Source organism: Carcharodon carcharias, chromosome 14 (assembly GCF_017639515.1).
Source record: "Carcharodon carcharias isolate sCarCar2 chromosome 14, sCarCar2.pri, whole genome shotgun sequence".
Taxonomy (NCBI): Eukaryota; Metazoa; Chordata; class Chondrichthyes; order Lamniformes; family Lamnidae; genus Carcharodon; species Carcharodon carcharias.
This window is the reverse complement of record NC_054480.1, coordinates 118218339-118231528: the sequence shown is the minus strand read 5'-3', so window position 1 is coordinate 118231528 and position 13190 is coordinate 118218339. Positions and strand designations below refer to the sequence as shown.

The window sequence follows — 13190 nt, the reverse complement described above, 5'->3', positions numbered from 1 at the left end:
ATTAGTCGAGGCATTCAATACAAGAGCAGGGTGGTTATGATGTAGAGCTGTATAAATTGTTAGTTGGGCCACATCTGGAGTACTGTGTGCAATCCTGGTCGCCACACTATAGGAAGGATGTGATTGCACTGGTGGGGGTGCAGAGGAGATTCACCAGGATGTTGCCTGGGCTGAAGCATTTTAGCTATGAAGAGAGACTGGACAGGCTGGGGTTGTTTTCTTTAGAGGAGAGGGCTGAGGGGACCTGACTGAAGTGTACAAAATTGAGGGGCATGGATAGAAAGAAATTTTTCCCCTTGGCGGAGGGATCAATAACCAGGGGGCATAGAGTTAAGGTTCGGGGCAGGAGGTTTAGAGGGGATTTGAGGAAAAAAATTCACCCAGAGGGTGGGGACGATCTGGAGCTCACTGCCTGGTGGTAGAGGCGGGAACCCTCACAACATTTAAGAAGCACTTAGATGAATATTTGAAACACTACAGCAGACAAGGCTACAGGCCAAGTGCCGGAAAATGGAATTAGAGTCGATAGGGGCTTGATGACAGGCGCAAACACGATGGGCAGAAGGGCTTCTTTCCATGCAGTAAAACTCTATGACTCCAAGTGTCCTGAAGTCTCCAGGGATTGAAGATTGAACTTTAGGACGCTCCTGGAGTGCATTCAGTCACAATTGGTAGTCTTAATCAAGATCCAACCCCGATTGACTTTCCCACACCAAACTAAACTGGAGAAACCAGCACCAACTCTGCACTTCTGCTCATTGCACCGTCTCTAACCTGATTGGTTAGGTTAGCAAGACTCACGATAGCAATCCGATTGGACCAATGTTTTTTGACCAAAGTGTTGTACTATTGGTTAATTAACTTGACGGCGCACATATTCTCTCTTGTGATTGGTAGAGGTCGTGCACCAATTCTTTGCATGATTAACGGGAGAAGGCGCGTTGTGATTGGTTGTGGCGGATTGGCTGCTTGCGAGGCGGGAAGACCGGTGATGGAGGAGCGGGAGAGTGAGGCGGGCGAGCCGGGCCAGAGCCTGCAGCTTGAGGCCGAGGCCGAGGTGGAGAGGCCGGGCTCGGCTCCGCTGCCTGGGCTGCAGCATAAACTGCTCCGGCTACCGCTGAGCCGTATCAAGGGGCTGATGAAAGCCGATACTGATGTGTCGCTGGCGAGTCAGGAGGCCGTCTTCGCCATCGGCAAAGCCACGGTGAGTGCGTGTGGGGCAGCCTCGGCCCAGAGACCTCGGCCCGGAGCAGCCGCCTGTCAGACGCTGTGGCTGTGGTTCAGTCACCGCCGCTATTGATGGCCCTTTGCCTGAGTTCCTGGACCCCTGCCCAGCGCTGCCAGCCTTTCTCAGGATATACTGACCTTTAGAGGGGTGCAGTGTATGTTTACCGGAGGGTTAAATTACAGGGAGAGATTACACAAACTTGAATAGAAGCAAAATACTGCCAATTGTAGCAGAATTTCTTCAAGGTAGGGAAGAGAAGTGGCAGTGAATTAAACACTAAAGTAAAAGCTAAATACTCCATATATTAAACACGAAAAAGTAAATACAGTGTAAATTAAACACTACAGTAAAAGCAAGATACTACAGACTTTTCTGAAGAATATTCGACTTAGCATTAACTCTTTCTCTCTCCACGGATGCTAGAGTATTTTTAGCACTTCCTGTTTTTATTACACAAACTTGGGTTGTATTCCCTGGAATTTGGAAGATTAAGTCATACAGATGGTTTCTCTCTCTCCATCCCATTTCCACTAGTTGGAGTGTCTAGGACAAGGGGGCATAACCATAAATATAAAGCCAGACCTTTCAAAAATTATAAAGTGCATCTATACACAAAAGGCAGTAGAAGCTTTGAACTCATCCACAACTGGCAATTGTTGGTAGATAAATAATTTTAAGGTATTAAGGGAAATGGTGCAAAGATAGGAATATGGAGTTGGCTGATATCAGCAATGATCTTATTGAATGGTGGAACAGGATTGAGAGGGTAAATGGCCTACTCCTGTTTCTATATTCTCTAGCACTGCTATGACCTGTACAGATCATTGTGGAGCAGCCCAGTGATCCCTATAAAGGAGCACTCTGAAGCTGAAGCAATTCGCAACTCAGCCCCCTGGTGCTGTGGACCTGTTACCTTTTCACCTTTTCCATTGCTTATGCCCCAGTTAACAAACTTATATTCAAAAACAGCTTGCATTTATAGATAACATCGTAGGGCATCCCAAGATGCTTCATTGGACTTTGTTAGACTAAAAATTGATACTGAGCCAAGGAGGAAGTTATGAGGACAGTAACCAAAGGCTTGGTCAAAAAGTAGATCTTAAGAAGTGTAGAGAGAGGTTTGAGAAGGGAATTTGAGTTAGATCATAGACAGCTGAAGTCATGGCTGCCAACGGTGAGATGAAGGAATTGGGATCAACCACATGATATTAGAGTTGCCCCTGTAAAATAATGTTCGTCTTTCTAGGTGACAGTTTGTCAGCTGGGGTGTTTAGTAGGGTTCGGGTAGTTACATACATAACTGCAAAGGCCAATCTATGCTGGAAGGTTCAGCAATTAGAACAGGATGCTGTAAATGATTGAGTTTTTTATGAATTGCTGGCTCAGGATTTCCTCTCCTTGCATTTCTCTTTGCCCCTGATATATGCTCGCTTTCAAAGGAGCCTGCGCCATTTTTTATTTGGATGCGGCAGGTGCAGCGATCCTGGGCGAGCCTCTCCCAGGACTTGAAGTCAATATCAAAACTCCCAAGTGAAGCCTTCAGAGTGTCCATGTGTCACTTCCTTTGACTCTCATAAGAATGCACTCCTGACTCAAGCTTTTCATAGAAGATTCACTTTGGTAAGTGAGTGTGGCATTCTGGCAATATGACCAGCCCAACTTAGTTGTAATTGTCTCAACATGGTGTGGATACTTGACATGCCTGCTCAAATGAGCACCTCAGTGTCTGGTATTTTGACCTGTTATCTGATCTTCAGAAGCTTCTGGAAAGCAGCTCAAGTGAAAGTGGTTGAGCTTCTTGGCATGATGCTGGTACACAATTCAAGTCTTGCATGCATAGAGAAGAGCGGACATAACTATTGCTCCATAGATATTCAGTTTGATAGGCAGACTTACTCTTCTTTCCCAGACTGATGTTCAAAGTCTGCCGAAGACTCCATTTGCTTTGGCTATTCTTGCGTGTGCCTTAATCACAAGGTTTCAGATTGAGCAGTTTCCCATCCATGTGACATCTGGTGATGCCAGGATCACCATCATGGAAGACGTCGGAGAGCGTGGTGGATAAAAACATGCTGAAGAGGGTTGGTGCTAGCATGGAGCCTTGTTTAACTCCATTAGTTACTGGGAATAGGTCAGAAAATAAACCATCATCCAGGACACGTGCTAGCATGCCACTGTGGAACTTTTGAATCATTGTGATGAATTTCTCAGGGCAACCAAATGTCTCCATCACCTTCCAAAGGCCCTTAGAGCTGACTATTAAAGGCATTGGCCAGGTCAACAAACATGGTGTAGCATTCCATGTTCTATTCCTAGCATTTCTGGAGCTGTCTAACTGCAAACACAATTTCAGTGGTTCTGGAACCTTTTCTGAAACCACACTGACTCTTTAGCAGCAGATCCTGGTCAAGATGTAATGGTTCAAAAGGATTCTGGAAAACATTTTGCTGGCAATGGAGAGAAATGAGATTTCTCTATGATTGTTTGCAAGATTGAGTTCCTTTCTGCTTGTACAGGTGGATGATGGAGGCACCTTTGTATCCATGCTTGCACATAGACTGAAAAGATTCAGTGAGCTTCTTGACCAGGCATTGACTACTAGCCTGGAGACCTCAGCTGGGATAGCTTGAGCTCCTGGAGCTTTGCCACTAGACAGGAATTTGCATTCAGCATTTCTAACAGTGTGGGAGGGTCATCAAGAGAGCAGTTGATGGCAGCCTGTTGATTGCTTCTTCATTGATAGATGAAAGCTGATTGAGGATGTGGTTAAAGTGCTCTGCCCATCTTTCTAGAATTCGGGCTTTTTCTGTGAGCAGTGTTGACCCATTGGCACCGAGGATTGGTGATGAACCAGTAGGCTGGGGCCAGTAGACAGATTTCAGAACATTAAGCACCATGGAATCTCTTTCACTCTTTGTGGTCTGTATGTGACTGAAGTTCATCTGCTTTCTGATTCAGCCAAATGTCTTGCATCCCTGAGTTTGCATTATATGATCCTGTTTTGTTAAGCATCGTGCTTGGATAGTGATGACTGGTCATGAAGGTAAGCCCCCCCATAGGCGATTTTTCTCCTCCAGTAGTTTCTGGATGACCTCATTTTTTCATCAAATCAGTCTTGATGCTTATGAGAAATAGGGCCAAAGGCCTGAGAGCAAAGGAATACATTATATCTGTGAATGCCGTGAGTGTCCATTTTTGCTGTACAGAGGTGGCTCTTGAGCATCTATGAGAGAGATTCTTTCACGACTGCTTGTTTGATCCTTGAGACATTGAGATGCTTCTGGACTTTGGTGTCCTGGGGGATAGATCTTGATGTTTAGCCTTGAAATAAGACTGTGGTCAGTCGAGCAGTCAGCACTTTCGTTACTTATACAAGCTGTCTCTTGTTCTGACTGGTGATGATATAGTTGATTAGATGCTAATGCATATAATGGGGATGCATCCAAGACAGCTTGTTGCGCTTAGGGAGATGGAAAACTGTGGTGGTGATAAAAGCTCATGCTCAGCACACACCTTCAGCAAGCGGAGCTCATTGCTGTCACAACTGCCAGCCCTGTTTTTCCTGATGACCCCTTCTCACACCTGGTGATCTGCACCAAATCTTGTCTTGAAGTCACCAAAAACTATTAGCTTGTCTGACTTTGGCACAGTAGCAATCAAGGAATGGAAGTTATCAGAGAATTTATCCTTGACTTTATCAGGATTGGTCATTGTAGGGGTGTACACACTTGGAGTTGCTTGCCTATTGCACTGCAGGGCGAGTTTAAGCACAATCAGACAATCTTTAACACCCTTGGGAAAGCAAGTCAACTTATTAACAAGATGATTCATGACAGCAAAGCCTACACCAACTTTGTACCATTCTCCCTTTCCACGGCTACTCCAAAAGAATGTGTGACCTGCATCGATATCCTTGAGCTGTCCCTCCTCAATTAGACAAGTCTCGCTGAGGGCAGCAATCTGCACATTGTACCTAGCCAGCTGTCTACCGACAAGCAGTTCTTCTCTTGGCTCTGTTGACTTTGGCATTGTCCATGAGGACGTGCTTGTTCCATGTGCCAATAGTGACCATGTCACCTTTTACTTTTTTTGTGATTGACTAATAATGCATTGATGAGATCCCTGCTAGCTGCGGCCTGCTGGCCAAGGAGGTGAAGCAGACAATGTTTAGGGCACCTTTTCTAGCCCCTTCCTCATATTAGTGAGCAGTATGGTCCTGAAAAGGGCTGCTCAGTCACTCTGAGCTACTGAGTTCCACTATTTCCTTGCAGTGTAAAATGACCCTATTACCTGAGCTGCCTGTGTGCAGGTTCACGGCTCCAGCTCCCACTGAAGCCACACCTGCTGCTGTGTCGCTCACCCTCAGCACGGGACTTTTAAAAGTAGGCGGTGGATGACAGTTGATGGAACAGTGATGAACGTGACTTGCTCGAGAATTATAGTGAGGGAGAGTTGTGTATCGTCAGCCTCTCTTTCTTTTCCTAACCTGTATTGGTCCAGTGGTGAGACGAGTCTAGACAGGTAGAGATAGATCCGGATGCTGTGGGTCACCAGGACATCATCTGTGTCTTAAGTTCTGCATATTCCACAACACAATGCTGACCCACCTCCAAGATCATCGGACCTTAGATTGGTCTCATCCACCCAGTCCAGGGGAATCGGTCTTTGCATATCAGTCTTTGCATGCCAGGGTAGACAAATTGCTAGGTTGCCGAGGGTAGGAGACCGGATGGCTACCCTCACCTGGTGGGTAGGAGACCGGATGGCTACCCTCAGCTGGTTTGGCTGACCTGTCAAAAGGGCTTAGTGGCGTATGGCCCTTCTCGCTACACCAATTACTTGGAGCCAACAAGCGAGAGCTGGGTGATAATGAGGACCAATACAACCACTCCAAAAAGTGTGGAGAGCACATCTGAGAGGTGCTACCCCTCCCTTATACCCAACCTCTAATTATAGGATTATTCCCTAATACAACTGGGCTCTTGCCACGCTGCATCCAATTTTTATTAGAGACGTTCATGTGTACTCTTTCTCTTCCCCTATTCTCATCCCCAATGTCAAACTTGAGACAGCATTGTTTAGGCACACTGAACATGTTGCGATGTACTATAAGTGGAATCAAACCTGAGTGAGCTGTATTTGGATTTGCTAGGCATTCAATTGAGATCCATTTGGTGTGCCTGAGACCAGTTTGCAATAGGAAAATAATTGGCTGCAATGTAAAGAATTAAGTATTTTTGAATTGCAACAGTAGGATGTTTTGAGATGTCTGGAGATTATGAAAAGCGCTATATAAAAGAATGTCTTTCTTTATAATCCAATTGATGGTTCTGTAAAATAGTTGGGATTTAATCCCAAAATAATCCACCCTGTTGTCAGATGTAAAGTGGTAAGCCAGTAGATGCTTCTCATTCCGCTGATACCAGTGCCAAGTTATTTTTTTTATAGGGCTACCTTCCTGGTCATCACCAATCATAAAGTACAGTGTACCAACTCAGGCCTTCACTTACCATGGGTCGTCTTAAAGAGCAGGGATCCGCATTAATGCAGGTTAGCCACAATGGGCACAGTCATTGTGATGGTAACCAATAGGATGACTGACTAATTGCATGGGATAAGTGAATAATGACAACAGTTCATATTTTATATGACCTGTTTAACATAATATGTTCTAAAGTGTTTACAGGAGAGTTATAAAGCAAAATTTGACACCAAGCCTCATGAGGTGACAGAGTAAGGAATGTCTTAAAGGAAGACAGAGAAGTCGAGCAGCAGAGAGGCTCAGGGAGTCAATTCCAGAGCGTTGGGCCTAGACAGCTGAATGCGCAACCACCAGCGGAGGAGAAATTAAAATTTGGATGCTTAAGAGGCTGAAATTGGTTGAGTGCAGATATTTCGTCAGATTGTAGGCTGGAGAAGATTACAGAGATAGGAATGGTTGAGGCCATGAAAGGATTTGAAAACCAGGATGAGAATTTTTAAAATGAGGCATTGCTTGACTGGTGAAGATGGATTCTTTGACTTAATCACAATTTGCTGAGTAACAGTACAGTAATTGTCTGGAGAGGCAAAGACTATTTTTCCATCTAGCCTACCATTCAAAGCTAATCATGATTCTGAAACTAATAACACTATTCCATCCTTTTTAAGTAATCTATTATGGCTTCATGCACAGCATACATCGGTAATCTCTTCAAAAATTATCTTCCTGAACATATTAACCATCATAACTTTTAAATTATGCCCTGTAGTCCTCAAATATTACAGCTGACAAAAGAACCCACCAGCATCCAAAGTCTCCACATCTGTAAACAAGTTTAATGACTATATCAAGCTTCTATTTCCACCCTTTCCCCTGAAATATTTCCTCCAGAGAGTGAAGTCCTAGGCTAAATGATCTTCTCTTCATATATCTCTGTTTGGCACTTGACATCTTGTGATTTTTTTTTAAGCTTCATTTCATTTACATTGTTGTGTCAGGTCCGTTGTACAGACTGACCTGATGATTCTACTTGAGTTTGCATAATCATTTAATCTCTGGTATTAAACAGTGACATTGATCATCTTACATAAGAATGGATTAATGAAGCTTAAGACTTAAGAAAAGCTTCCATCTTGGTTCCTGGTACTGTTTACTATTGAGGCAAAGATAACTTTCCTCCCTGAGGAGGGACCTCGTGGGCTGCCTGAGGGAAGAAATGCTGGGCCTGCTCAAGAAAGATACCAGAGCTGTATGGGGCCTACTGGAAGTATGTACTGGATCTCTGAAGAGGGAAGGTATACTGGGCAATCTCGGTACCCTAGTGACTAACTGTGTTTGGTTTCTGCTGACAGGAGCTGTTTGTTGAAGTGATCGCAAAGGATGCGTACACATCCGCATTACAGGGAAAGCGGAAAACCATCCAACGGAAGGACGTAGGTGAGTCTGCCAGCAGCTTCTGTTATGCCAGACTCTTACCAAGTTGTTAGAGCATACATGAGGGTCTTTGTTCATGGGATTATAGTGTGTATGAGTGACTGGGTTTTGTAGTGTTGATCTAAGATAAAGTGCAGGCACTGTTGCCTTGGCGAAATAGTCAATTATGGTTTTGATTGGGAGTTGTCCATGTTGCTGAATGATGCCTTTTTGTTTCTCTTTTAGATAATGCAGTTGATGCCACAGATGAATTTGCATTTTTGGAAGGTGAGTGTTTCCTCCCTGTGTTTAGCAACCAGTACCTTTGATCTGGTAGCTATTTTCTTCTCATGCTGCTGCCATTAATTCATACTTGGTTCCCTTGTAATTTGTGGACATTGGAGTGCAGGAAACAGATTGATCATGTAACTTGAGCTCACCCAGTAAAAGAGGCCTTATTGATGCAAGGTACAGCAGAGTTACCTCAAGTTGGGTGCTGGCGTGAAGGCTCAAACTTGTCGAATTGCACAGACTGAGCTGTCATTAATCTCCCACATAAGCAATAAATAGTATTAATACAATGTGTCCGTCCTATTCCCTCAACCACCTATGTAATCTATTCTTCAATTAGATTTTGGTAGTGTATTCCACAGCTTCATAATATTCTAAGTCCTAAGCGTCTCACATTTAATCTTTTATCTATGTCCCCATGTCCTAAACCCCTTCAGTTACTGTAAATAATTTCTTTCCACTGTCTCATCCCTTCATAATTTTAAGCATTTATCAACACACTTAAAACAGCACTATTAGTATACCTGCACCAGATGGATTACAGCAGTTCAAGAAGGCAGCTCACCACCACCTTCTGAAGGACAATTATGGATGGGCAACAAATGCTGGCCTTGCCAGTGATGCTCACATCTAATTAATGCATTTGCATGTACTGGAAGCTACATATATTAATACACAGGGCTCTTTTCTTTACAGACAGAAAGTACAAGTACACACATTGTGCCTGTTTCAGCTCAACAAAATAAGTGACAGCCGTTTGCTAACTCATTCCTCAGGGCAATGCCTTGACCAATCGGACAAGCTGCCTAGTTTAAATTTCAAACAATGCTTGGCAATTAACTGTCAGTCACCACCACAGGTGCAATCTCCATGGCAATGCCACTTGCCAACTAATCAACACTCTCTTCACATACAGTATAAATTGTTGTTTTCCCCTTAAATTGGTATTCTTGCGAAGTATCCTGATGAATGCAAAATGGAAAGCTTAGGCATGTCTCTTTTTATCAGCAATTTAAAAAAAACTTAAACACCTTTTAGAAATGAGATTGGGTCACCTTTTATTATCAAATTGCTCAATGTTTCAAGTCCGGCTTTACATTTATATTTCTTCATGCGAGGCAGCATCCCAGTAAAATCTGTACCTTCTCAGTTGCTTCAACACCCTTCTATATTGTGGACCCCAAAACTGCATTGTACTCAACTGTGATCCTATGATTTTATTAACCCTTCCATTTTCACTTTTATTCCATATTTCTTAACCCAGTATTCTATTAGCTTTTCTTTTATGGTTTTATCCTGCTGCTTTTAATGTCTTGTGATCCTGAACTCCAAACCCTCTGCTTATCCATGTTGCCTGGTCTGCACTTCAATTAGTAAGTCGTTACACTTCTTCCTCACTTCCCTCTCACAAACAATTCAAAATAAATTAATTGGCTGTGAACTACTTTGAGACATGGTGAGATCATTGACCTGAAACATTAATACTGTGTCCCTCTCTACATTTTCTGCCTTACCCCACTATTGGCAGCATTTTGTTTCTTTCCGATTTCTAGCACCTGCGGTTTGTGTGTCTCACTTTCTTTCATGTTCAGATTCTTCAAACTCCCTAACTCAATTTGTTGTAAGGAATTCCTTCACCTTTACTTTCCCAGGTTCTGGTGCTAATGCTGCAACACCAAAAAAGTGGGGACAACAGTAGTCACTGTGTTTCTTGGGTTACATATTATCATATCTGCTTCTTGTTTGTATGTCTGAGAATTTCAGTACACTTTATTCTTCCAGGAACTCTGGATTGAAATGGAGCCGAGCTTCACTAGAGGCCAAATTAACTATGGATGGAGAGCTGTGTTCAGAGATTCTCACTATATAAGTGTATGTACATTTTGTATAATTTATAAAAAGGGTGTTCTAGCTGTTGAGTAATTGAATGTTTGCAGATTAAATGACTACATTAAGATGCTTCTGTCATTTTTATTTTGAATATTACCCTTGACCACAAGGCCTTTCAATCATGCTGCTAGTGGGATTGGTATGTGTAGACGTAAAAGAAAATACCAACATGATTAGGCAGGGTTGATAGCTTACACAAAATAGATGATCTCTCAGCCTTTAACTATAAACATGGCAAGCATCACCACCCAATGACTTGTATCATCTTAGTAGGTGTGATGACATTACAAAAAGTTTCAGAGTACTGTAATATAAATTACAGAGCAATGTAATATAAACTGGCTTTTACACAATTACAAATACACAGCAAGATATGACCTGAAACCTGTACTGTGATGAACAAAGGAAGACTGGAAACCTAACTGCCTGGACTTGTGATTAATTCCAACCTGAAACTTACTCCGGGGGACCCACTGTTCTATCTCAAACGTATTCGTTTCTACCTCACTTCATTATCCTTCTGTGCATTGTGGGAGGATGGTATACATTAAATTATGTTTGTGTGTAATTTTATCAGAAATTTAAATCCATTCTGATTTTTTAATGCCTCCTGAAGTCACCTTTTTGTCACAGATATCAATTAACACATGCTTTGTATCCTTTTCACTTGAACCAAAGTCACTCCACACCCCTCAATGCTTCTTGCTTGTCAATCTGTTCAGTAGCAAGGGACATTATTTGCCATGTCTATCTGAGAGTAATGCAATTGAGGCATTCAGCTTGGTGTCTGCTTGTGGGGGCCTTGGGTTGTAATAATGCATCTGTTCCTACTTGCACAAGTGATTTTGTGCTATGCATAAGGTACTGCAATATGGACTTGGTGGTAAAGGGTAAAATTTATAGGTAAACTTGTGTAATGTGTAAGATCCTAATGCCTATATTCAAATGATGATCCTCTTTGTGTAATCCCACATAACCTAATTTTACTAACTTAATGTGACCTGTGCTGTATCATGTTTTGTCTGCCACCTCCTCTCACAAATGACAAGAATACAAAAAGTCTGCAATAAATGCAATTAAATTGACATTGACCAAAAATTGTTAAACTGAATTTAAAGCTGGTTGCAATGCCTGCTAATGCTAATGGCCTGTAGGGGTCCAGTTTCAGGGCCTCAAGTTTTAAAAGGATAGTCATTGATTAGGGAAGACTGTGCTTTACTTTTTTGACTAAGCTCAATTTTTTCTGACCTTTGTGATTGTTGGTTGAGTCTTTTCCTACCTTTTGAATTGTTATAGGAACTGTTTCAGTTGTCACTCAACTCGACTGAATCTAGGTTTTGCTGTATGTACCTTTCTGTACAAGTGATTGTTATGCCTGGCAGTACAATGACTCATTGGGGCTGGTTATCTGATCTGAATTGTGGATCTTTTTATCTTATTTATTTTCTTTGTCCTTTGACTTCAGAAGGTTGCGGGTCCAAGCCTCACGGCATGGCTTGAGCATGGAAGGCTGACGTTTCAGGTCAACATTGCACCAAATAGAAAAAATATTAATAGGTTGATCAGGGAGATGAAGAAAAACAGGGCTGCAGGTGCAAACTATAACAGTAAGAAGTTCCTTCAGCACAAGGTTATTCAGAGAGGCACTGGGAGCCTTCAAAATGCAAATAAGTTTAAAAAAAAATGACTGCTGAAAAGAGTAAGTGTTCTGCATGATTAAATATATCAGTCCTAGACTGACTGAAAGCTTTTATATTTAAATAGATGCCAGGAGTAGATGGTACTTATCCCATCATACTAAACAGAATAGATTTGTGCAGTGTTGACAATCATTAAGGGTGTTGCTGAACAAGGAGGGATCAGTAGATTTAAAACAGGTTAATATGGTCTCCATATTTAAAAATACTCAGCTTCCATTTAAAGCAGCCAGCCAGAGTTTGTGAAAAAGCAGCCAGAAGGCCCCAAAGTCAAAAGCCATTACCACTGCAGCAAGCCTTTCTCCTCTTCCAAGCACAAGTTCTTGCCAAGAGATGGTCATATGTTTAAAGAAGGTTAGGTCCTGGTTAGTGACCTGAATGCAGCAATATAGGCGGGTTCAGGGCAAATAAGGCAGAGCATACTTTGCCTTATTTGTGCCCAAGCTTTTTTAGAGGAAGGTGAGGGAGGGAAAATCAGTTCTTATATTTGGTCTATCCAATTTCATATACAATTTAAGGAAATGAAGGGCTGAATGAAATTGTGAGACAACAAGAATGAGCAGCACAATGACATGACTATAAGAAAATAACAGGATCTTTGAGATTGTGAAAGTAACGGAAAAGCAGTGAAGGAAAGTGAAAATATCACTTGACGTGAGCATAAGAAAATAACTGGGTTTGAAATAAGTGACTAGAGAACAATGGCTTAAGTGAGGAAACTGAACTGCAGTTAGCAGTGGAGAATGTGAATCGTTGAGAAGACGGACAGCAGAGACTTGGAGTCTAGTAACAAAAGGGGGGAAAAGTGAATAACGAAACAAGAATCTGAGGAGAGAGGGAGAACAGGATTGAGGGGTGGAAAGAATGAATGTGATGATGACCAGTGAAAGGAGTGTGAACTAATGAAAGAATAAAATTGAAGATAACTGAAACAAGACTGAGAATAACAGGAGAGAGAGCAATAGCATAACAGTGGAAAGGATATTCCTCCCTGTGCCACAAGTGGGGCATGAGATTGGAAGCAAGTGAGGAGGAGAATGCCTGAGAGGGATTACCTTGTTCATTCTTCATTATTCATTGGAAGTTTACAATGTGTAGAAATCACCCAAGCTTACAATGCTGTATTCATTTATTCTGTATAATACATCAATTTACAATGATTAAACTCTGCCAATAATCATGAAGCTGC

At 42.3% G+C, this 13190-nt stretch overlaps 1 protein-coding gene across 1 annotated transcript; it reads left to right on the top strand.

The window, feature by feature from the left end:
• Window positions 1-922: 922 nt before the first annotated feature.
• On the top strand, window positions 923-13185 carry pole4 (polymerase (DNA-directed), epsilon 4, accessory subunit). Its single transcript, XM_041205155.1, has 4 exons — window positions 923-1204; window positions 8063-8147; window positions 8370-8411; window positions 10197-13185. The coding sequence occupies exons 1-4, from the start codon at window positions 992-994 to the stop codon at window positions 10208-10210; spliced, it is 354 nt and encodes a 117-aa protein (XP_041061089.1). The 5' UTR covers window positions 923-991; the 3' UTR covers window positions 10211-13185.
• Window positions 13186-13190: the final 5 nt, after the last annotated feature.

What these genes read in the sequence shown, in the direction of transcription:
- pole4 (XM_041205155.1), top strand. Translation starts at nt 992, where the DNA reads ATGGAGGAGCGGGAGAGTGAGGCGGGCGAGCCGGGCCAGAGCCTGCAG. An exon ending in TCGCCATCGGCAAAGCCACG is followed by an intron (nt 1,205 to 8,062) that starts GTGAGTGCGTGT and finishes TTCTGCTGACAG; the next exon opens with GAGCTGTTTGTTGAAGTGAT. An exon ending in CATCCAACGGAAGGACGTAG is followed by an intron (nt 8,148 to 8,369) that starts GTGAGTCTGCCA and finishes TTTCTCTTTTAG; the next exon opens with ATAATGCAGTTGATGCCACA.